General features: G+C 45.4%; 1 protein-coding gene across 4 annotated transcripts in view; it reads left to right on the plus strand.

Annotated features, from left to right (window-relative positions):
- Positions 1 to 26,123, plus strand: part of TSPAN14 (tetraspanin 14) — an 86,583-nt gene that overhangs the window by 17,223 nt on the left and 43,237 nt on the right. For 3 of the 4 annotated variants that reach the window (XM_034776046.1, XM_034776048.1, XM_034776047.1), the window contains one exon: positions 19,064 to 19,161. In XM_034776046.1, coding sequence (XP_034631937.1) covers positions 19,081 to 19,161 — 81 coding nt within the window. In that variant the 5' untranslated portion in view covers positions 19,064 to 19,080. Of the gene's footprint in view, positions 1 to 10,965; positions 10,985 to 19,063; positions 19,162 to 26,123 lie in introns of those variants that run through there. The other variant, XM_034776049.1, reaches the window with a different exon arrangement.

The following is a 26,123-nucleotide window of genomic DNA, read 5'->3' on the forward strand; positions in this document are numbered from 1 at the left end:
AAGAACAGGAGTACTTGTGGCACCTTAGAGACTAACAAATTTATTAGAGCATAAGCTTTCGTGGACTACAGCCCACTTCTTCGGATGCATCCGAAGAAGTGGGCTGTAGTCCACGAAAGCTTATGCTCTAATAAATTTGTTAGTCTCTAAGGTGCCACAAGTACTCCTGTTCTTCTTTCTATGCTAGGGATACCTTTTACCTGCTTTTGAGTTGCTGACATGCCTGATATTGATAGGACCCATATGCATATAGGTGGATTGGTTGTACTAATTCAGCTGAGAGGATAGGATATGCCTGTCATAAAATATCTATCTGTATTGCATTATCATAAGGAATTTCAATTTGGGGGACTTGATGAGGTCTCATGCTGCCACTAGTAAAACTTCTTGGAGTTTCTAAAAATTATAGATGATACGTTTCTAACACTTGCAATTAACTTGAGTAATTCTATTATGAGACCTCATTCTGTCAGATAAATGTGGACTGAAAACTGGTGGTTGCCTAGGTACAAATGATGCCAATGTAACTTCATTTGCTGTGTGCAGAGTGTAGTCTGAGCCAGTTACATAACACTTTTTCTTTCTTTCTTTTTTTCCCCCCTTTGGTGATTTTTAAAAAGCCAATTTTCCAAAGCTGGAAATAATTATGAGCATAATTCAGTGGGAGGAGATATTGAATGATTGGAAATTAGTTGAGTGCATTATGTCCCCTCACCCATAAACATACCCTTACTAAAAGGGGAGGTGACGACAGCAATCTAAATATAAGTAAACTGAAAAATGGCAAAGCTGATAAACTGCTGATTTATATTCATTAAGTGGAAATATCTTTCTTTCCTTATCAATTTTATCCATCAATAGAAAAACTGTGGCCAGTAGGGTTAAGGACAATAAGGAGTACTTTAAATATATCAGGAACAAACTAAATCCTAGCAATGATATAGGTCCGATACTATAAAAGGATAGTAAAAATATATGTTCTGTATTTGGAAAGCAATAGGATGATGTATTCATAGTTTACAGAGATAATAAAATACTTGCCTTGGCCTGTAACTAAGGAAGATGTTTCAATAGTAATCATTAAAGAGGTAAACACTTATAAAATATGCTTGACTGGATAATTTGTGCTGAAGGATATTTAAAAAAAAAAATTGGCTCTGGAACTCTCTGAACTGTGGGTGGGTGTGTTTTAAACAAATCTTGGAACACTGGGAGGGCTCCAAAGGAGTGGGGGAGGGGGGAAGCTAACATTGTGCCAGTACAGTATTTTTAAAAGACCTGAGAAATTAACTATAAGCTAGCTTTCATGACCCACATTCTAGGCAAAACCATGGAAAAGCTGATATAGGACACAATTATAGAATCATAGAAATGTAGAGCTGCAAGGGACCTGAGAAGTTCTCTAGTTCTCCCTCCCCACGCCCCCCACCCCACTGAGCCAGAATTAAGTATAGCTAGGCCATCCCTGGCAGGGTGTTTGTCCGACCTGCTCTTTTTTTTTTTTTTTTTTTTTTAAAGTGACTGGGATTCTGCAGCCTCCCTAGGTTCTTACAATCCTTATAGTTAGAAATTAGAGAATAAAACTATACAACCTAAATTTTCCATTGTGTAAACTAAGTAGATTACTACTTGCCCTACCTTTGCTGGAAGTGGAGAACAATTGGTCACTGTACTCTTGTATACTTGAAGATTGTTATCCGGTCCTAACTCAGTCTTCTCTTTTCTAGCCTGAACATGTCCAATTTTTTTGACATTTCCTTATGTCAGGTTTTCCAAATTTCTTTTGTAGCCCTCTTGTCTCCCTCTAATTTGTTAGTCTGGTGCCTAAAATGGGACACACAACAAGATAGTGAGAATGGATAACAAGATCCAATTGTTAGAAGGTAAAGCTAGACAAACAGAAGTTAGGGGCTTGATGCAAGATTTACTGGATGAGACTCTTTGGCCTATGTTATGCAGCAGGTCAAACTAGATGGTCGTAACGGTAGGGTTACCATATTTCCTCATTTTAAAAAAAGAGGACACTCCACGGGGCCCTGGCCCCAACCCCGGCCCCAACTCCGCCCCCTCCTCTGAGCGCCCGGCATTCCCCCACCTTCCTCCCAGCCACGCGAAACAGCTGCCCGAGCGCTACCGGCTTCACGGTTTGCCGGGCAGCCCCCAGACCTCCAGACCCTGCCTCCAGCCGGGCGCCTCCCCAGCGTAGCTGGAGCCCGGGAGGGGAAGTGCCTGGCCGGGGGCGCAGGGTCTGGGTGCTGCCCAGCAAACCGTGAAGCTGGTAGCACTCGGGCAGCTCGGCTCTTCAGCTACACAGAGCTGAGGTGTCTGGGGGGAGCAGCAGCAGCCGCCGTGGGGGAATCCGCCTGCAGCTCACAGCCTGCAGGAGCCGCAAGGTAAGCAGGGGACTGGGGCAGGGATGCCGGCAAAGCTATTTTCCTGGACATGTTCGGCTTTTTGGCAATTCCCCCCCAGATGGGGTTTTGAGGACCAAAAAGCCGGACATGTCCGGGAAAAACCAGACGTATGGTCACCCTACCTAACTGCCCCCCAGGACTCCACCCCCTACCTAAGCCTCCCTGCTCCTTGTCCCCTAACTGCCCCAACCCTTATCCACACCCCCACCCCCAGATGGACACCAGGGACTCCTACACCCCATCCAACCACTCCCCCCCCCCCGACAACCCCCCCCCCCCCCCGAACTCCCGACCCATCTAAACCCCTCTGCTCCCTGTCCCCTGACTGCCCCCTCCTGGGACCCCTGCTCCTAACTGCCCTCCAGAACCCCACCCCCTACCTAAGCCTTCCTGTTCCTTGTCCTCCAACTGCCCCCCTAGGACCATACCCCTTACCTGTACCCTGACTGCCCAAAACCTTACACCCCCAACCCCCAGACAGCCCCCCCCAAACTCCCAACCCTCCCCCTGCTCCCTGTCTCTTGACTGCCCCCTCCATAACCTCCCTGCCCCTTCTCTGACCCCCTGGCCCTCTTACCGTGCCACTCAGAACAGCGTGTCAGGCTTCACGTGCAGCCCGACACACTGCCGCGCTCCCCCACGGAGTGCATAGCCTGGTTCCCGCCCTCGCAGAGTGCTGCAGAGCGGTGCGCTGGGCAGGGGGAGGAGCTCCAGACTGCCAGAGGTCCGTTGCGAACGGCCGGCTGGCTGCGAATGCAGGGAGGGAGAGAGAGGAGGGGAGTGATCTCAGCTGCAGGGGAGAGGAGGGGGAAGCGGAGGAGGGGCTCTCTCTGGCTGCCGGAGCCCCATGCAAGTGGCACCATCCGGCCGGCTGCCCTGTCAGCCGCGCGCACTCTGCATGGGGAGGGAAGTCCGGACACTTACAAATTCCCCCGGACGCTATTTTTAACTGAGAAAAGCCGGACATGTCCGGGGGAAGCCGGACGAATGGTAACCCTACGTAATGATCCCTTTCAGCCTTAAAATGTATGAATCTGAGTTGGTAACATGTATTAAGATTCTAATTATAAAGACTTAATAAACTATTAATGGATGTCTTTTTAACAAATTAAGATTGTGAGAATTATATATTGGGTGAAAATGGCCTTAACTTCCAGTTCTCTTTGGAGGAAGATAACAGAAGGTGAAGTTTCAGTGGACTCCTAATGCCTACAATACAAATGCATGCATTTCTTTCTCTTCTCCCCCCCCCACCTCCCCCCTTCTGTGCTATTCCCCTGATCTAGTACTGGACTCCTAAACTTCACTGGAGGAGAAACATTTGTTTTTAAAATAAGAACTCTTCTCTGCTGAAACCTTTATTATTAATAATAATAATAATAATAATAAAAAAACACACAAGCTGAGATCCCACAAGTATTTAAGCATGTCACTTTAATTAGACAAATCGTCCAACTGACTTTAATGGAATTGCTCCATGTGAGTACAGTTGAAAACATTTAAAGATAAGTAAGATCAGTTCCTTTAAAATCCTTCAAGACCTACATTTCTTCCCTTTGCTGGGACCCACAGCATGAGTGTGAGAGGAAAAACACACACCCAGATGGCTTTCTTCAGACCTTGTGTCTACAGACTCTGTAAGAAAACACATTAATTGGTGGAGAGAGGAAAATTTACGAGTGCAGACTTCCTGGGAAAATGATTGGCTTCCAAATGCAGGACATTGCTATTTATTATGTAGGGAAATAAATCCATGTAAACGTTAATTTTAAAAAAGCTCAATACTTTTGGTCATGATGCATCTCCTTTAAAAAGCCTGGCAATATAAAAAATATTTGGGATGGGATTTCTGGGCGGGGAGCGGGGGTCCTTATTAAAGCTGGAGAGAGTGCCTGGCTCTCCTCCTTGAAGGCCCTCAGTGTATCCACCTGCTAAAGGGGATGGATTGGAATTCCACTGGAAGCTTTTTCACTGCTGCTCTGTAATTAACCATTGAAGATTGCTGTTGAAGTCTGTTACTGGCTAGATACAACTTATTTTCTGTGATGCCTGATGCTTGCTTCCTTGCTGACACCAAAAGAAATGAGACACATGCCTGCAGTTTCTAAGTCTCTTATGACTGCATTGTAAACAGTTAGTCAGAACTCTAGTTAATCATTATTGTTAATATGACTTCATCCTGTCTGATGTGATTCGCTTTTGTTGCAAGTTGCTGAGACTCTAGGAAGCATATCACTCTTTATTGCAGTATGTGAGTGTAAATTCATTTGGAAAATCTTCTTGGCATATGGGAGCTTCCCAAGACTCCCCCTGGAGGTCTCCTTGTCAAATTAAGCTCAACATGGAGAAACTTGAATTCCTGATCTCTCCTCCTGAACTTTCTGCACCCCAATACTGTCACTGTTGAAGATTACACTATCATCCCTATACATAATGGGTATTAGCTTTGACTTACTTGCAGTCAGCCTGTGTCCTTACCTTGCCTCTTCTTCCTCCACAATATTTCTAAGATTCAACATTTTCTCTTTCCAGGCAGTTAAAATTCCTTATTCAGTACCTCATCGCCTGGCTTGACTTCTTTAACAGTTTTGAATGGAAGATGGCAGATGATCTTTCATGCCGATTGCTTGGTCAGAGCAATCAGTGTGAATTGTGCCTTTCTGAATACCTGCATTGGCTCCCCTTCTCCACTACATGAACTCTTGTCCTCCTTTTAAAGTCTCTGCATAACTTTGTCCCTCCCTACTCAGTGACCATCTATTGGTTTATGTGAAAGAGTTTGGTTTCTGTCTAGTTCCTAGTGGAGAGATGTCACTGTCATAGAATATTCCATGAGACCTGGTTGTAACAGACTCTGTAGTTGGTCTCAGTAAATAGTGCAGTCATGGAGACTAGATTCCCCTCTATCCAGTATGGGCTCACTGGTGATGTGGGGTAGACTGCACTGCTACTGCTCATGTTGAACTTGTTCTGTGGAAAAATGGAGGACCTGGACCTTCAGAACGGCACTGATGATCAAAACAAAAATTCCAGAAGTCACTTAGCAAAGATATTGTCTGCCATTTCCACTGACTTCAGGAATCCTAGAACAATTCTCAGCCCCTATTTTCTAGTCAGGCCACCATGTTAGAAATGGTTGTACGTTGCATGACTATAGAGTTATAGTTTGAAGTTGCCTGCCCCACTGAATTCTCAGGTGCCATGATCCAGATCTCTCTTTCTTGTAGCTTTCTCAACATTAAATGCTTCACCTGTCTCCCAGGAGTGAGCAGAGCCTCCTCCACGCTTTCACATCACAGCTGAAGTAAATGTATGTCCTTAAGGAAATAATCCTTGAGCCATTTCATTCCAGCCTCAGTCAGAGCTCCTGGGAAAGTGACTGACTGTTCAATGACTCACAGGTGCATGCCTTCAGATTTACCTGATACTGTACTTGGTGATTCACATCTCTTCTACTGAAAGAATCAACAGCTCTTATTTTCCCTTTACCTCACAGTAAGAGTGTTATGGTGTTTGTTGCAGCGTTGGGGATCCCTCAGGTTTTTCTTTTCTTTACAGCTCATCAGCTTAATGTAAAGATTTTTAATACGACCATCTCCATTGTATCTGGGTGCTGCACATAACAGTTAGTAGAACCATCACTGCATCTGGTCTGTCCGATGGAATATTTGGAGGATACTAATGGGGAGGAGAGAAATGTCAGAGGACTGGTTTCCTTCTTTGTAGAGAGAACTGGCAAGAAGTGCTGTGAAATGGAATACTGGGAGCAATGTGAATAAAAATCAATTTTATTTTTTTAACCAAAATAATTGCATCTTTTTATATTGGATTTTTTATTCTGTTTAAAAGATTTTTGGAAAGATATTTAAAAATCTGAACTTAATGTAAAATATGCTAAGGTGTAAATTTTATTAAGTTCAGAATATTTAAATATGCTGCATCCATGCATCTGTCAAAAGCTTTAAATTTAAAAGCTGCTTCTCTACATAAAGAGAAAATCGGGGGGGCGGGCGAAGGACCATTTAACTTGAGATCTACCTTTTTAAATATGGTGCAATGAGTCATGTACTGTGCTAAGAGCTTCTTTTGTTTAATACAAATACATTTTATATGCTGTTTTGTGTTTAAATTCTAATTGCCACCCTAATGCAGCTTGCTACAAATCATGAGCAGAAAGTTGATTATCTAGTGAAGAAGCAATGTCATTCACCATTTTCTAATATACTAAAAATGTACAATTAGCTTAATATTTTGAGATTCTGATGTAATTGCTTAAATGTGTATAGCTATGGTGTACCCTCATAAGTAGCAAAAAGATGTATCCCATCTAGTATTAAGGCTTTATTAAGTTGTAAATCAGCATGTTTTAATGGTTATATCAACCAGTGCGAGTATACTCTTCCATTTGTACTTCAGTTATTTCCTAAAGAAAAGTTGATTTGAATTCAGTGACTTTTTTTTTTTTTTTTAATGGAGATTTTCCACTTGGTGTTTTAAATTGCCTTGATTTTAATCTACCCTGACAGGGTGAGAAGAGGGTAATTCTGTATTGGGATAGTTTGCTTTCACAAATGCTTACCATAGTTGGCACTTCTAAATAGACATTAACCTGTCAGCTTCAAGCATTCAGCTGGACAGGTGGTAAATCACATGCTGCCAGATCAAAAAAATTAGCTTGTTATAGTATAAAAAATAACAAGCTAGAACAATACCGTGTGGATGAAATAATAGAAGTAACTAGCATGCCAAAAGACTTGACAGGATGTTTTTCTCCCCAATAATTCAATGTTTTGTTACCAACAGCCTTGTAACCTTCTTGAAACTCTGCTTTGCTCTCTGATTGTTTTGATTTTATGAAAACAAGGCTGCAGCTGAAGAAGTGGGGTTTTGTACTCACGAAAGCTTATGCTCAAATAAATCTGCTAGTCTTTAAGGTGCCACCGGACTCCTTGTTGTTTTTGTGGATACAGACTTACACAGCTACCCCTCTGATACTTGATTTTAGGGTTTGTTGCTTCACTAGCTAGTTTTATGTGGACCTGCTAACTCATGTCTAAAACATAGAATATTTAGGGTTGGAACAGACCTTAGGAGGTCATCTAGTCCATTCCCCTGCTCAGAGTAGGACCAACACCAACTAAATCATCCCAGCCAGGGCTTTGTGAAGCCGGGCCTTAAAAATCTCTAAGGATGGAGATTCCACCACCTCTCTAGGTAATCCATTCCAGTGCTTCAGCACCCTCCTAGTGAAATAGTTTCCTAATATCCAACCTAGACCTCCCGCCCTGCAACTTGAGACCATTGCTGCTTGTTCTGTCATCTGCCACTGAGAACAGCCGAGTGCCATCCTCTTTGGAACCCCCCTACAGGTAGTTAAAGGCTGCTATCAAATTCCCCTGTACGCTTCTGCAGACTAAATAACCCCAGTTTCCTCAGCCTCTTCTTGTAAGTGATGTGCCCCAGCCCCCTAATCATTTTTGTTGCCCTCCGCTGGACTCTCTCCAATTTGTCCACATCCCTTCTGTAGTGGGGGGGACCAAAACTGGACACAGTACTCCAGGTGTGGTCTCACCAGTTCTGAATAGAGGGAAATAATCACTTCCCTCGATCTGTTGGCAGTGCTCCTACTAATACAGCCCAATATGCTATTGGCCTTCCTGGCAACAAGGGCACACTGCTGACTCGTATCCAGCTTCTCGTCCACTGTAATCCCCAGGTCCTTTTCTGCAGAACTGCTGCTTAGCCAGTCAGTCCCCAGCCTGTAGCGGTGCATGGGATTCTTCCTTCCCAAGTGGAGGACTCTGCACTTGTCCTTGTTGAACCTCATCAGATTTCTTTTGGCCCAATCCTCCAATTTGTCTAGGTCACTCTGGATCTTATCCCTACCCTAGTTGGTTCTTCAGCACTTGTATGGGGAAGTTGTCCTCAACACTCTCCAAAAACTTCCTGGATTGTCTTTGTATTGCTCTCCCAGCAGATGTCAGGGTGATTTGAAGTCGCCCATTAGAATCAGGGCCTGTGATCTGGAAACTTCAGTTAGTTGTCCAAAGAGAGCCTTGTCTATCTCATCCTTCTGATCCAGTGGTCTATAGCACACACCCACCACGACATCACCCTTGTTGCTCTTGCCTCTAAACTTACCCCAAAGACTCTCAACAGGCTTTTCTCCAGTTTCATACTGGAGCTCTGGGCATACCGCTCTTTTACATACAATGCAACTCCTCTTCCTTTCCTCCCCTAACTGTCCTTTCTGAGCCATTTATACCCATCCATGACCGTGCTCCAGTCATGTGAACTGCCTCACCAACTTTCTGTTGTTCCAATCGCATCATAGTTCCTTGATTGTGCCAGGTCTTCCAATTCTTCCTGCTTGTTTCCCAGGCTTCTTGCGTTAGTGTACTTGCACCTAAGATAACTAGCCAATTTCCCTACTTTCTCAGTGTGAATCAGGAGGCTTCCCATCTTGTACCTTCTTCCTGGTGTTTCCTCTTGGTATCCCACTTCCCTCTGGGCTTAGGTCACCATCCCCTGGCGAACCTAGTTTTAAAGCCCTCCTTAATAGGTTAGCAAGCCTGCCTGCGAAGATGCTCTTCCCTCTTTTCGTTAGGTGAATCCCATTTCTTCCTAGCAATCCTTCTTCCCGGAACAACATCCCATGGTCGAAGAATCCAAAGCCCTCTCAGACACCAGCTGCATAACCATGCATTCACCCCCCCACAATTCGACGGTCCCGTCTTGACCTAATGTTTACTAGGTGGAGCTTTCATTTCCCCATCCCCCATTTCCATATCTACTGTGTTTTTTACCTGGGTTTGCGCTGGGATAGTTTTAAAAACACTGGGTCAGATCCGCAGCTCATGTACGTTGACTTAAATCTACATTGCTACATTAACAATAGCTGAGGCTCTGGTCCATTCTTTTCAATGCTTTTGTAGAAAAATCACAGTATTTTGGAAATCTGTAACATTCCCTTTTCTCTTTGTTTTTAAAGCCATTTCATAGACCATATATATGGAAAAGGCTTATCCTGTTTAGGTCACACATGTGCTGCAAGGGTTAAAAATCTATTGGCAGTGAATCATATCACAATTATAAACTTTAGAATTCTGGCACTTTGTAGATAACAGTGTTGAACTGCCTCTGACTGGAAACGACAGCATTCTTTTGCTGAATGGCTATATCTTTTTCTCACTGCAGCTGTGAGCTGAAATATGTCTTTAGAAAGCTAGAAGCATCCCTCTGTATTAGTTCTCTGAAAGAAATTCCCATTGCTATAAGTGGGAAATAACTGTTGGCTTCTATACTGCAGGGAAAGCTGATGATTACCACCTACATATCGCTTTATATCTCTTCAAAGCGCTTCACAATATTAATTAGCTAATCTGTGAAACCTATGAGGTAAGCTAATCTTACTAACCGCATGTCTTTATTTTGGTCTGACAACTGACACTTCTGAACATCTCCTACACTAGGAAACATACCAAGGGAAAGAAATTAAGTGACCTGTTCAAGCACATGTAGCCAATCCATTTGTAGAATTCAGAATAAAGTTTGGGAAGGGAGTTGAATGTGCCCAGTCTTAGTTGCCTAGAACATTTTGTCTATAACAGCAAGATACCATCTCTGTCACTCTTCTTCTCTCTCCCCCTGCCCCCCCGCCCCAAAGTGGCAGTAGGCCAAATCCTGACCTTTTAATTTAGGTGGGTGTAAGGGGCACAGAAGCCCTTTACCTCTCTATTTTCAAGACTCCAAGATGGTCAGAAGGGCTCTGAAGATAGGTCCCAAGTTTCTTCTAAAGAGGATGAAGAACTCCATAAAATGCCCCATTCTGTCGTCCTTTCTCCCTTCAGGAAGCTGCTGTTCAGTTTTGCAATAATTTTTGCACAGCTGTCAGTTCCCACATGCTCCCCTACCCCTTCCTGGAAGTCATCGCTGTGGAGGAGGGAATTTTTTTGGGAGCATGGTGTGCTGTCCTGCTTGCTCTCTAGCCACTTATTTGGGAGGACAAGGGGGTAAGAAAATTGTTTTAGACCAACTTCTGTTGGTGAAAGAGATGAGCTTTTGAGCCACACAGAGTTCTTCAGATCTGGGAAAGGCATTCAGTGTGTCACCCCTGAATACAAGGTGGAACAGATTGTCTCCTTCCACATTGCTGAACATTCATCCTGGCAGCTCCAAAGGGGAACTGTGTGTGTTTCTGCTGTGGTGCTCCTTTTAAGGATCTCCATTGCAGATGCAGTGTCTTGGAGATCCACCCTACCTCCTGAAAGGGTGGGGGGGAGGAGATGACTTGTAGCAGTGTGGTTTGATCAAGTGTGAATCCCCTACCATCACGTGGTACTGTAGCATTCCTCACTACCTACATAGTGACACTCCTCCAGGTCAGGCAGTTGGTTCCTTATGGCTGGGAAGCTGGCCAGCATAAAGGGAAGTAGGGAGAAATGTGTTACCAGTCATAGAAAGGTCAAGATGATTAGGCAGTTGGGATCCCTGCTTGTCAGTAAGTATGTGGAAGAAGCTGATATTCCTGTAGTGGGCTTTTCACTGAAGTTGAGGCCTGAACAATCAAGGTAGGTCTGGGAAACAGTGAGGGGAGGAAGCCAGGCAGAAAATAAGATCTCGAAGTGTGTGTGTGTGTGGGGGGGGGGGGGAGTTCAATAGCTTGGCTGTCTTTTTGTTTCAGTTGCATTTTAGGACTGTTAACTTGCTGCTTTTTCTCCTGGATCCTCCTGGTCTACTAGATCCAAGGCAAGATACCTTGGTTATATAACTAATTCTCTATTTGCAGCTTGATACTTAACAACATATTTAAATTGAAATACTCCGTGACCCTTCCTTCCCCCATATGAACCAGGGAGACTCTAGCCCTTGTTTCTTTGTGTGCATCATCTTAGTTATGTTTAAACTACAGACCTTGCAGCTGTACACTGCAGTTGTAAGCTCTCGCATGTGGCCGCTCTATGCTTGCGGGAGAGAGCTCTCCTGCCAGCATAATTAAGCCACCCCCAGTGAGCGGCAGTAGCTATGTCGGCGGGAAAGCATCTCCTGCTGACATAGTGCTGTCCACACCAGTACTTCTGTTGGTCAGGGGTGTGGGTTTTTTTTCACACCCGTGACCGACGGAAGTGCTAATGTTGGGCCACCCTTCCTTTTACGCTTTGTGGACATGTCTGTCTGCTCAGTTTCCATTTGGGCGTTGCTGTTTCTGGTAAACACCCTCTTGCAGGTCCTGTACCAGGGTGTGGCTGTAAGCTTTCCCCCAGAACATGTCATGGAAAGTCATGTTGCAGTGCTAGAACATGAGAAAGGGAACCTGATTCTAACAAGGTTCAAGGCAGTGGAGAAACAGGCCCAGGAAGTGGAACTAACAAGTAGCAAAACCTTGAAGCTGACTCTGCACAAAGTAAACTGAAAAAGTGTGGGTGCGTGGGGACAGCCCTGTAATCCTGTTTAGCAGCCTTAGATGCTACTTTTAGCCCTAATAGGAGTAATACTGTCAGATGGTATGTGGGTCTTCTCAAGCTGATGGGAGTCTGTCATAATTACAGAGGTAGCTGCAGCTTTTCGCCCCTCTCTAGGGTTCAAGTATTTCAGACCCCTTCAGTCAAGCCTGTTTCTTATCTGGGCAAAACAAGCTTTATAATTTCAGTATCATCTTCACAGTTTAATAACACAGACGTTGTTTCCTAATCTTCTGCCTTCTTTACCAGGAAGCGTTTATAGCTGGAGCTGTTGTTACCTAGGGTTACCATATTTTGAGCCCCCAGCCCCGCCCACGCCCCAATTCCGCTCCTTCCCCAAAGTCCCCGCCCCAACTCTGCCCCCTTCCCTGCTTCCCGCGAACATTTGATTCGCGGGAAGCCTGAAGCAGGTAAGGGGGGTGTGGGGGGAGGAGGCGTGGCCCAACCTCCCCCCCCCCCCCCTGCGTCTCCAGCCTGGGTCGGCTCAGGCCCTGGGGTGCCGGCCCCGGGCCCGGCCCCCGGCCTGCCCATTACTGCCGGCCCCCGGCCGAGCACCCCCCGGCCCGCCCAGCACTGCCGGTCCCCGGCCCCTGGCTCAGCACCCCCCGGCTCGGCGCCGCACCGTCGGCCCGGCCCGACTCGGCACCGCGCCCCCGGCCCAACACCGCCGGCCCCGCATGTCCCGATTTTCCCAGACATGTCCGGCTTTTTGGGATTTCCCCCCGGGCGGGGATTTGGAGCCCAAAAAGCCGGACATGTCCAGGAAAATCCGGACGTATGGGAACCCTAGTGTTACCTGCTGGCTATTAACCTAAACCTCCATGTGCCTACAGGAAACCCTTCCGTATATTCCTACAATAAACATTTCCCATGAGTTGCTCACTTACAGTCAGGGGCGTGTGCAGGAATTTAAATTTGACCACTTTTGGAGGGGGCACATTCTGTGCCCCTGCTGCAGCCCTGGGGCTGAAGGAGCTCACTCTCCCCACTGCGGTCCTGGGGCCAGAAGAGTTCTGTGCCCCCACCCATTATTGGAGGGCCTGTCCCCCTACTTGTCCCCTTCTCCCTCTTTTGCAGGTGCCTGCTTACAGTATTTATAAATTGATACAGATCAGTCCTTCAGTGGCCATTGAAAAGGTTTGTATTTACATCAGAGTGGAGACTCTGTGAGTTCAGTAATCTATAAAGCATTATATGGCCACACAGTACTGCTCCTGTAGCCAAGCATGTACTATAATTATTTTCATTTGCTAAAATGCATGCTCTTTCTGTGTTTCAAGGGGAAATATCATAAAGTTTTAAGGCACACTGAGGTACGATCTATTGCAAAAAGGAAAACTGAAATGTACTTTCTTTCGTGTGCCCTTGACTTTGGAGGTCTGAATTAGGTGCTACCATTCTCTATATTTTTTTAAAAGAATAAAGGTCATGTAAGCAATTTCTGAGCACAAGTGAACACATTTTCACGTGGTACAAGAACCAGAGTTGTCCTTTGTTGTGTTTTTGTTTAAAATAAAACACGTGAACAATTCCTTTGCCCTAGCTACGGGTATTCTTGTTTGGGGTGCTGTGTAGCAACAGTACCACATTCTTCAGCATTCTCACTCATTTTTCTTGTTTTAACATTTTTATTACAGTAGTGACTAAGGGCTAACCAGTAGTGGGGCTCCATTGTGTTAGGAAATGTCAGAGTAGCAGACTGTTCCTCCCTGAAGTGATTAAAATCTAAATGGGAAAAGAGACACAGGTGCAGGAAGGGATAGAACCCAGTAGCAGAATGAACAGTATGATAGGTGGGGATCAGCTAAAGGGGAAAGGAAGTTGAGGGGGGACAGGAGAAGAAGGGCAGATATGGAGTGAAGAGACTCCGAGGGAGTGCTGCAGCAAACAGCTAGTCAGCGAAAGTCCAATCAAAACCGATCCTTTGTAGTTGGAGAACTGTCTACCAAGGTCCCTGCTTTGGCTGCTTCTACCCTCTACTGCCTGGAGTCTCTGGCTTGCTCCTATCTGTAATTTTGACACCACCTGGGTCCTGCTGTCCCCACTGTGTGAGTCTCCTCAGGATACTGCTGGGGGAAGGGGTGACTCTAGCTGGTCCCCAGTTTACCACTTCCCCCCACACAGCTGGGACTACTGCATTGGCTGTTTCCACCCTACTGCTTGCCCCGTACGTCGAGGGGGGAGTTGATGATAAGCACCCAGTGGAGAGATTTTTTTCAAAAGACCTCTACAGTGGCCTAATTCTCTGCTCACATTGAAGTCTAGTAAAATTCCCACTGACTTCAAAAGCTTTCAAAACTGCTCCGTGTTAGGCTAAGCCCAACCAGTATATTTTGAGTGAATTGATCCCAGGAGAAGGAAAGACCTGATTATCAATAATGGGATTGTCCACGGTTCATAAATGACCAGAGTCCATATTTCATCACTTTATCTTTTAGTTTTCCATTATGAGCTTCTGCTGATAGGTGAAAGGGCACGCTGGCTGAAATATCTTAACGAGAAAGGGAGGGAATTGGTCCAACAGCTTGGAAGTTGACTTTGGCTCTCTTATGCCTTCTCTCTCTCTCTCCAAAATAAACCTCCCTAGGTCCTCAGCACTATGAACTTAATTTTGAGTTCAATGTTTTGATATTAAGAGACACTTCTCTGTACGAAATAATATGTTAGCCAAGCAGCAAATACAGGTACTGCTATTTAGAGGTCATAAGAACGTCCATACCGGGTCAGACCAAAGGTCCGTCTAGCCCAGGATCCTGTCTACCGACAGTGGCCAATGCCAGGTGCCCCAGAGGGAGTGAACCTAACAAGCAATGATCAAGTGATCTCTCTCCTGCCATCCATTTCCACCCTCTGACAAACAGAGGCTAGGGACACCATTCCTTACCCATCCTGGCTAATAGCCATTAATGGACTTAACCTCCATGAATTTATCCGGTTCTCTTTTAATCGCTGTTATAGTCCTAGCCTTCACAACCTCCTCAGGTAAGGAGTTCCACAAGTTGACTGCGCTGTGTGAAAAAGAACTTCCTTTTATTTGTTTTAAACCTGCTGCCTATTAATTTTATTTGGTGACCCCTAGTTCTTGTATTATGGGAATAAGTAAACTTTTCCTTATCCACTTTCTCCCCATCACTCATGATTTTATATACCTCTATCATATCCCCCCCCCTTAGTCTCCTCTTTTCCAAGCTGAAGAGTCCTAGCCTCTTTAATCTCTCCTCATATGGGACCCGTTCCAAACCCCTAATCATTTTAGTTGCCCTTCTCTGAACCTTTTTCTAGTGCCAGTATCTCTCTCTTTTTTGAGATGAGGAGACCACAACTGTACGCAGTATTCAAGATGTGGGCGTACCATTGATTTATATAAGGGCAATAATATATTCTCCGTCTTATTCTCTATCCCCTTTTTAATGATTTTTAACATCCTGTTTGCTTTTTTGACCACCTCTGCACACTGCATGAACATCTTCAGAGAACTATCCATGATGACTCTAAGATCTTTCCTGATTTGTTGTAGCTAAATTAGCCCCCATGATATTGTATGTATAGTTGGGGTTATTTTTTCCAATGTGCATTACTTTACATTTATCCACATTAAATTTCATTTGCCATTTTGTTGCCCAGTCACTTAGTTTTGTGAGATCTTTTTGAAGTTCTTCACAGTCTGCTTTGGTCTTAACTATCTTGAGCAGTTTAGTATCTTCTGCAAACTTTGCCACCTCACTGTTTATCTCTTTCTCCAGATCATTTATGAATAAGTTGAATAGGATTGGTCCTAGGACTGACCCTTGAGGAACACCACTAGTATACCCCTCTCCATTCTGAGAATTTACCATTAATTCCTACCCTTTGTTCCCTGTCTTTTAACCAGTTCTCAATCCATGAAAGGACCTTCCCTTTTATCCCATGACAACTTAATTTACATAAGAGCCTTTGGTGAGGGACCTTGTCAAAGGCTTTCTGGAAATCTAAGTACACTATGTCCACTGGATCCCCCTTGTTCACATGTTTGTTTGACCCCTTCAAAGAACTCTAATAGATTAGTAAGACACGATTTCCCTTTACAGAAACCATGTTGACTTTTGCCCAACAATTTTATGTTCTTCTATATGTCTGACAATTTTATTCTTTTACTATTGTTTCTAGGACTAATTTGCCTGGTACCGACATTAGACTTACTAGTCTGTAATTGCCGGGATCACCTCTAGAGCCCTTCTTAAATATTGGCGTTGTATTAGCTATCTTCCAGTCGTTGGGTACAGAAGCCGATCTAAACCCTAGTTAATAGTTTACAAACCCTAGTTAATAGTTCCGCAAGTTCACATTTGAGTTCTTTCAGAACCTTTGGGTGAATGCCATCTGGTCCCGGTGACTTGTAAATGTTGTCTATCAATTAATTCCAAAACCTCCTCTAATGACACTTCAATCTGTGACAGTTCCTCAGATTTGTCACCTACAAAAGCTGGTTCATGTTTGTGAATCGTCCTAACATCCTCAGCTGTGAAGACTGAAGCAAAGAATTCGTTTAGTTTCTCCGCAATGACTTTATCGTCTTTAAGCACTCCTTTTGTATCTCGATCGAGGCGCCTACGTATAGCCCAGTATACGTAAATCTTACTCCCATAGTATGAAGTAGATAATGGACCTCCTAATTAGGATTTGTGTTTGAATTAATGGGAGTTTCCCAAAAGCTGTGTGAGGAACATCACAAAGGAATGCTGGATGCGGAATATGTCAGTGAATAAGCATGGGATGAGGATGTTTTGACTTACTTTCTGAATAGGCGAAGACCATCAGATGCAGCTGGCTGTCAGGAAAACTGCAGAGGCCCCAAAGTGACCACCAGGTGATATCTGGTCTTGATGTCCCCAGACCTATGAGACCACTTTAATTTCCTTCTGAGAGAGGTGCATCTTGGATACTCCATGCATGGAACCCCATGGGCAAAGGATAATCTTGACTTCTCCCTAGGGGCTTGATTTGGCATTACTCCCTTTTTGCAGCCAAAAGTTTGTGCTTGATGCTGAGTTTCAAGTTCATGGCAACTTGATATGAGACAGGGTTTGGTTATGAAACTTAAAAACAGACCTGGTGGCAGTACTCCATCATGCTGCTGGAAACATTTAGCAATGCCTTTTTAAAGCTCAAAGAGGCAGTCTTATGTAAAATGGGATATTCTTCAAAATAGATAATTGTGTATGTTTTTTTGTTTTTTGCAGGGGGTGGGGCGCGAAGGTGGTAATGGGCGGAATGATTTTTATAGTGAATCTGTGTGACAAACCTCTCCATCATCCTACTGAATTTCTTGTTACAACCAAGAATATAACACAACTTTGTACTAGACCATTCTGTGATGCCTCAGACAGACACCGAGGGGTAATTATTAGAGAAGCGCTTAATTAAATATGAGGGTCCTATTCAACCACTTGTCGTACACAGCTTGTGACCCTGCTTTGTGTGATGGAAGAGCAGTAGTTGCTCACCCTGAATTCCCCCCACTGCAAAGAAGTGAGCAGATGGGTTGGGGGTTAGAAGTAGCCCTGGAGCTGTCTTTTCTCTACACCTCCTCCCAGACGGCCAGCTGACATGCAGGAGTATGCTGCACTGCAAAAAGAGTTGAAATAGCTTTCTCGCTCTCCAAATCAAAAGGGGAGGAGTTGTGGTTGAATCTGCTTCTGGGACTACCCTGCTATGTGCCCCTGCCTTACTCTAGGTAGCCTATAAAGTTACAGTCTGGCCCTATCAGGCTGGTACTGTGGATGTCGGTTTCCCCCCCGCTTTCTCTCTTACACCATTTAATGTAATTCCACAACAAACATCTTGTCTCGTTTCTTATTTGGGGTAAAACCATTTGAAAAATCTTATTACTCCCTCTCCCTTGCTAAGCCTCTACGAAAATTTCCTGGGAGAAAAACTCTTGATTTTTAAAGGCATGATTAGAGGGTTGAAATGTGGAAATGGTGTTAACCCCTCTCCTGCCCAGGTCTCAGAGTGACAGACCAACTGGTGTTGGCTGCTGGGCCTTTCTCACACACTGGGTTCTTTAGGACTTCTTCAGCATAACAGCTTTTGGCTGGGAAGCTTTGCTCTTTGTGGTTTTGGTTTTCCATATGGGGCATTCTGCTGCATTCCTGTAGAGAGATGGGTTAGGCATAATGCCCTGGAAGGCTTCAGTTTTCTGAAACATTGAGCAACTCCCGTGGCTGATGCTGACGTCCTTAGAATACGAGAATCCCAGAAAGCAGAACTCTGCAATGCCCATCAGCTCAAAGCTTTCATAACTGTATGACTTGTAATCTAAATAAAACCAATTATGCAAATTTGATGCAGTATAGGAAGATCAAAAATACCACAGTGCTACATCTGTCACAGCCTAACAACAAAAGCTCCCACTGCACCATTCTTTCTCAGTTACTTAAAGCTGCATCTTCTCCATCTCACTGCATACCACCATATTTACTATCACATCTTAAGTCCATCAGGCATAGTGGGAAAAGGACAAGCAGCCTGTATGCAAAGTCCAAGTCAATGTATGTGCATGGAGTGTCTTGGGCCAAGGGGGGCACAGAAGGGATTGTGTCTGTTTTAATACAGAGCCTGAACCCATCAATGTGGGTCTTTGGGTTTAACTATAACTGTATAGTCAGTTTTGTTTCCCTCTCTCAGATGGCAACAGGGAGACAGAACTGGTTTAAAAACTAGAAAATATTGTAAAGCCACAAGAATTGGCAGTGGGACTTGGAGTCATAAGAATGGCCCTACTGAATCAGACCAAAGGTCTGTCTAGCCCAGTATCCTGTCTTTCTTTCGACAGTGGTCAGTGCCAGGTGCCCCAGAGGGAGTGAACAGGTAATCATCAAGTGATCCATCCCCTGTCACTCATTCCCAGCTTCTGGCAAACAGAGGCTAGGGACACCATTCCTGCCCATCCTCGCTAATAGCCATTGATGGACCTATCCTCCATGTATTTATCTAGTTCTTTTTTGAAGAACCAGATGTCAGGTGTGGTATCTGAAACTTCACTGAATATCTTTTTGAAATCGACTAGATTTCAAGTTACAGTAATCCTTTTAATATAAACTTTTGGAATAGGGACTTTACTTTCTCTGAGTCTGAAGAAAGCTCACATTAAACGTCTGAATTTTTAGACTGAACTGACTTTTTTTTTCTTCTCTTCTTCCTCTGCAGATATTGCTGTATAGAAGATGCACTATTACCGATACTCTAACCCAGAAATCAGCTGTTGGTACAAATACCTGCTTTTCAGCTACAATATCATCTTTTGGGTGAGTACAAGGCCAAAACTCTCCTTCTGTAGCATGAGGTCCTCAGCCTGGGACTTGTCTCCCTGAAATGATATCCTTCAGCACGTGCATATTACTCAGCGAGAAAGTGAATGGCATGGACTTGGATGGAGGCTTTTGTGGTATGGCCAAGCATGACTGAAACACTCAAACTAACTTCACTTCCAACTTAAATTGGAGGCAGACAAATGTCCAGATTTTTGGATATTGTCTTGTTGGTTTCAGCATGTCAGTAGGCTCAATCCAGTACAAATAACAAAGAAAAATGTGGTCCTGGCTCCAGCGAGTTGACAGTTTAGGTTAGAAAAACAATATACAAGTTGATAGTCTAGTCTCAGAATCTTGGATGTCCATCTGAATTATGGATGGCTCCTGGCAGAGACATCCAGGTATATGGACTGATTCAGATGCCTCTCTAGTCTGAATCTTTTGGGTATGGAAATACTACTTGAATAGCCTTTCCTGGACATTGTGGCTCCTCTGTCCTGATCCAGGCTGGAACCAGGAAGCACCGAGTGAGTGAGTGTGTGTGTGTATTGAAGAAGAGTAACATGGGAAGTTATCCAAGATCTTCTGAACATCAAAAACAGTAATTTTCCTTTGACTAGTGTCCCTTTAGGTGCACCATTTCAGATGTGCATGCACCTCTTCAGCACTGTGGGGATGCCGCTCAGGAGTCACATAAAGTGGAGCACCCATAGGGACACTACTCAAAGAATAAGAGGAGGTTACTCCCCTTGTGCAGGAACTGTGGTTCTTCAAAGTGTGTGTTCATATGGGTGCTCCGCTACTGCTCTCCTTCTCCTCTGCTTTAGACTGTGTTCTGTGTTAGACGTTCAGATAAAGAAGGAACTGTCCGCACAGCTCTATATCGCCTAGGGTTACCATATTTCAGCAAGAAAAAAAGAGGACGGGAGGAGCCCCGCCCTAGCCCCGCCCCTGCCCCTCCCACTTCCCGCCCCCCCAGAACCCCCAACCCTCCCCCCGTTCCTTGTCCCCTGACTGCCCCCTCCTGGGACCCCTGCCCCTAACTGCCCCCCAGGACTCCACTCCCTATCTAAGCCTCCCTGCCTCTTGTCCCCTGACTGCCCCAACCCTTATCCACACCCCCACCCCCAGACAGACCCCTGGGACTCCCACGCCCCATCCAACCACTCCCCACCCCCTGACAGCCCCCCCCCGAACTCCCAACCCATCTAAACCCCTCTGCTCCCTGTCCCCTGACTGCTCCGATCCATCTCCCCACCCCTGCCACCTGACAGCCCCCCCCAGAACTCCCAAACACTCCCCCCCCGCTCCTTGTCCCCTGACTGCCCCCTCCTGGGACCCCTGCTCCTAACTGCCCTCCAGAACCCCACCCCCTACCTAAGACTCCCTGTTCCTTGTCCCCTAACTGCCCCCTCCTAAGACCCCCCTCAACTGCCCCCCAGGACCCTACCCCCTACCTGTACCCTGACTGCCCAAAACTTTCTCCACTCCCCCCAAAAAGCCCCCCCCCCCGTTTCTTGACTGCCACCTCCAGAACCTTCCTGCCCCCTGACCTCCTTACCCTGCTGCTCAGAACAGAGTGTTGGGCTCTGTGCAGCCGAGCCGGACACGTGGCTGAGCTCCCCAGCACAACAAAACCCGGTCCCTGGCCCTGCACAACAAAACCCGGTCTGGCCCTGCACAGTGCTGCTGGACTGGGCTGCAAGGGAGCTGCCGGTTGGGGCAGTCAGGGGACAAGAGGCAGGGAGGCTTAGATAGGGAGTGGAGTCCTGGGGGGCAGTTAGGGGCAGGGGTCCCAGGAGGGGGCAGTCAGGGGACAAGGAACGGGGGGAGGGTTGGGGGTTCTGGGGGGGCGGGAAGTGGGAGGGGCAGGGGCGGGGCTAGGGCGGGGCTCCTCCCGTCCTCTTTTTTTCTTGCTGAAATATGGTAACCCTACTGCCGGCTCAGAATGCAGGGCGGATCCGGCTCCTCTACAGCTGCTCCCGAGTCCAGCCCGGGACTTCCCTGCAGCCCTCCCAGCCGCTTGCTCTGCCGTGGGGAAATCCCGGACATTGTGAGTGCTTTACAAATTCCCCCCGGACGCTATTTTTAGCACACAAAAGGAGGACATGTCCGGGTAAATCCGGACGAATGGTAACCCTAATATCGCCTCTCTGTGGCATGAGATTGTACAAAGTGCGTGTGCAGAGCAAATGGATAGTAATGGAAAAATCTCTGAACAATGGCTTGAGAGGTGTATGTGTAACCCAGGTGTGGTATCTGAGAAGACATCAAAATGACTATTTGTTTTTCCTTCATAAAACTTGATACCATGACACCAGGGATACAAATTGACATATTTCCATTAAAGCCAGTGGAACCATACTGACTTACACCAGCTGGGATCTAGCTATGTTGGAAGCTGCTATCACTGGTGACCATTCTTGTTTAGTAGGCCATATCCTTAGCTGAAGGCAAGTCATTTTTAATGAAAACCGGGACCTCTAAACTGAGATAGTGTAGATGATATTTCACAATAGAACAAGTAATGTGGAAAAAGGAGAGATTCTCCAGCAGGGGATATTTCTGTTTTCCATGATAGCATTATGATAGTCCTAACCTTCTGTGCTAAGCTTGTCATGTAACTGTCAAATCATTTTGTTTTTGTAACTTGACAATAGGAATGTACAGCACTAGGAAAGGGTCAGAAGTCCCTGACACTTCCGCAAGACTATCAATGATCTGTAACTAGTCTCTTCTAGCAACTCAGTTTTCCTTTTCATTCTAAGTTCTCCCATCCTTTATCACGTTTTTTTTCTTTTTCTTTGCAAAGGATAGAGTGACCTTTTTCTTTACCCCTCTGTTCCCAACCTTTTTAAAAACTGATAGTGATCTTTAAGTGTTCCTTTTCCTTACCTCTGGGCGTTCAGTTTGCCTTGTTGCTCACTGGAATGAGAGCTGATTCTGAGAGAAGAAAGAGCAAAGATTTTGCAAAGGTTCTTTGCTAAAGAGGGATAAAGGAGCAGAGAACTTGAGCATTATGGTTTTGAGCTATAGCTTTTCCCTCCCCTTCTGGATCACTGTTTAATGTTTCAAGTGCTGAATTTAATCATAGGGCTGTAATTTTGAAGAGATAATAGTTGAGTCTTTGCACCCTTCCAATTTAATGTTTTGGGGCTTGCATTAAAAGCTCTGAGTGTGCTGGTAAATGATTGTACCTCAGACTTAAACTGCCTTGATAAGATATACAATATGGTGACCTATCTGTTGTAGAAGAGGCTATTTAATTTAGCCTTGGAAGTACCTCTCTCGGCTGACCTGGCAGTCTGTTGCATGGGGTCAGAACTATAGTGGTTGGGAGGGTCAGATTGTGCTTTGACAGTGACTTCAAGACTTTGCTTCTTTCTGTGGAGGAAGGCTGGAGTTGCAGAAAAGTGCAGGCCAAACACATTCACAAGCCCATCTCAACTGTTTATAGTGCTGTGTTAGTGATCTTGGAAGGGGCTTGTCTCTGTCTTGCATAAGACTTCAAGAAAAATGCTGTGGGTGTGTGCAGTATCTCAAAGTAAAAGATTGCAAGGCATCTCAGAAAGGTCCTTAGCCAACTTATCAGGATGGGGTAATAACTTCCTTAGTTACAGTCCTGAGATTCCTTCCTACATACTCACTCTTCCCTCTAGACGTATAGTGTACTAACAAAGGGTAAGATTGAAGACTTTCTCCACTGTAAATTTTAAAATGTACTGGAGAATAATAGGCCAAATTATACCTGTTCTGCACAATATTGCTATGGGGGAAAGGCCCGGGAAGCACAGATGCAGAGGGCAACCATAATCTCTGAGCACAAATGCAGTGGGGAAAAGGGGTTTACCAGCATTGCCATGAGAGCTGAACATCCTCCAGGGTCCTATCTGGGTGGGGGCAAGTTCAGGACCCTACCTCTCGTGTCCACTAGTTAGTGCTGGTAAGCACCACTGGGATATAGCACAAGCCACACTTTTTTTTTTTTTTTTTTTTTTTTTTACACACAGGTGTAGAAACGGCTTAAGATAAGTACACTCCTCCAGCACACGTAGGGTTGCCAACTTTCTAATTCCAGAAAACCAAACACCCTTGCCCCGCCCGTCCCCCGCTCACTGCACCCTCCCCAATTGTTTGCTCTCGCCCACCCCCTCTCACATGCTCATTTTCACTGCAAGGCCCAAACATGCATATTTATTGTTTTGACAGATGTATTGTGCTAAGTTCAGGTTTTATTTGTTACAGGACGCTAGAGCTGGCAGCAAAATAGTCAAAAAGGGTAATTTTTAAAAAAATGAAATTTCACAAACTTTTTCATGATTCTTTCCCTCCCTCTCTTCCCATTTTTTATAACCAACTCCCATGTTTTTTGTTCACTAAAGTTGTTATTTTATGTGTGGAATTAGGACCACACATTATCACAGCTGCAGTGGGTCCATTAAAGGCTCACTCCTGAAGCCCAAATACATAGACTACAACCACAGAAATACACACCTGTCCGAATCTGTAGAAACGGACTCCCACACCTACATGCAAATACACATGTGTATTCATGTGTACACCTCTAGCATGCGTGAACACACATACTTCCACATTATTTAATATTACAATTGTTGTTTAGTACCTAGAGATCCCAACTAAGATCAGGGCTCCAGGATGGCTGGTGCCAGATGTACACACACAAAAAGAGTCTGCAACAAAGAGTTTATAAGGTAGCTAGACAAAGGTGGGGAGAAATGTCTGATACATTGGCTCTTTGCAATTACTAGTCAACAACATTCACGTTTTAAGAAATAATACACTTCTTTTAGAGATCCCTTCTCTTTTTAAAAACTTGCTATGAAATGAATACACGTCTATTTTATGTCATCAATTTTTTTTGTGAGGAAACCAGCAAAAAGACTAAAAGTCTGAAAGTCAGGCTGCAAATTTTATTCACACAGGTATAGACACACCTCCCTACTCAGACACACAGTCTCTTACACACATACAGTGCAAGCATGTGCACGCTTGCCTACACAGAGACACTTTTACATCACTCATCGGGGAAGAGAGGAGGGTGGGCTGGAGGGGAAAAGATGGGGTGGTGGTGGAGGAGAGACAATGGGGAGGGAAAGAAGCAAAGGACGAGAACAGGGTGCGGGTGAGAGGGCAGTGAAGGAGGAGGTGTGTGAGGGGGAGTATGTGGGGTGGATGGGGAATTAGGGGGAGGCAGAAGGCGACAAGTACATGAGGATGGGGGGGCACAGGGGTGTTTAGGAACATAATGGGAGTGCAGGGCTGTGGTGGGTGAGAGACATGAGGGTAGTGGCTCTGAGAGGTGGAGAGGATGGGTGGGAGAGCACTGTAAGGGGTACAGGGTTGGGATGGGTAGGTGGGGTCAGGATGGGATGGTGGAGGGATGCAGTGAGGGGGATGTGGGTGCAGCCCCATATCCCCATCTCCGAATGCTGGGTACACATACCTCGAACTCCTGGGTGCCGGCAATGGGGGGGACAGACAGACCGCGGTTTGCCGCATGGCATGCGCTGCAGCTCAAGCCCAGCCACATGAGGACTGTGAGGAGAAGAGGGCCAGGCAGCAGCGGGAGAAGTGCGTGCCACGCGACCCCTCAACAGCAGCCTGCTGAGCACTCATGAGTTGCGCTCACACTAGTTCCTCCCCTGCCCTGACCTGACCCAACCAATTGAAGCTGTCCAGGAGGCGGGGCAGCACGTGGACCCCCCCGGCCACTCCTAAGGCTAGGAGCCGGACATGCCAGCTGCTTCCCAACCTGGGAGCTGCCCAGTCAGCAGTGCTGACCGGAGCCACCAGGGTCCCTTTTTGACTGGATGTTCCAATCCAAAACTGGACACCTGGTCACCCTAAGCACACACAGAACATTATGCCTGTTCGTGCACCTTTCAAACCTAGGCTTACAGCTATCACAACACCACAGTGCCTTCAGTTGCTACCAGGAAACGGATTTTTCTGTACACTCTTGACTGCATGTACATAAAATAAAAGCAGTGGCACAGACTAACTAGCAATATTATAATGGACTCCTGCACTGATGGGGACCCTTTCATCCAAGGATCTCAAAATGCCTTGTGAGCATGAAGAGCCCCAGTAAGGCCTGGGCTACACTTAAAAATTAGATCAACCTGACTACATTGCGCAGGCTGTGAAAAATGTTATGCCCTGAATGCCATAGTTAAGTTGACCTAACCCCCGGTGTAGGTATAGCTAGAGTTCTTCCATCAACCCAGTTCCCACCTCTCAGAGAATGTCATAACAGTATCACTGTAGTGTAGACATTCCCTAAGCTAGGTATAGGGTTCATTTCACACACTCCTAAAAAAGCCAGCCATCTGTGGACTAGAATTGCATAAGCTGTTGAGCAGTATTGCTGTGAGTTGTTAGACTGCTCAGATCAGGAAGTGGAGAAGTAGGAAGGAAAAATGAAATATATTGAGTGAGGTTTGGTCAGGACTCTGTGCTTAAAACATACTAAGCTCCAAAATGTATTTATGTTGTATCTGCTAGCAACAGAGTTCCCCAGTGCCAAGATAGGATATTGGTTCAATACAGATTTGGAAGGAATCTCCAGTGCCATTTCCTGTATCACATACCCTGCTGTCTACATAACAGTTTTGGATTTGCAGCCACCTTTTCAATCCCCTGACATACCTCCATATGTAAGCTCATGGTGTAGACAAGGCTTGAAGTGCTGCTTGACGTGCTACTTGGTGATTCCTATCCAAATACTTACCTGACTCAGCCTAATCTTCCCTAGCTTGTGAGATCCAATGGAACTGGGTTAGCTAAAAATAGGGTTGTGTTTAATCTAGATACGTATAGTTAAGATATTTCTTTGCAATATTTCAAATCAACTACAGCTATATAGTCAGCCCTGCAAGATTCTGCTTGCTTAGGGCTCAGTAAAATCTCTAGGTTTTTCATTGTCCTCACTCATC

The sequence above is a fragment of the Trachemys scripta genome, chromosome 7, assembly GCF_013100865.1.
Source record: "Trachemys scripta elegans isolate TJP31775 chromosome 7, CAS_Tse_1.0, whole genome shotgun sequence".
In the NCBI taxonomy this organism is placed as follows: domain Eukaryota; kingdom Metazoa; phylum Chordata; order Testudines; family Emydidae; genus Trachemys; species Trachemys scripta.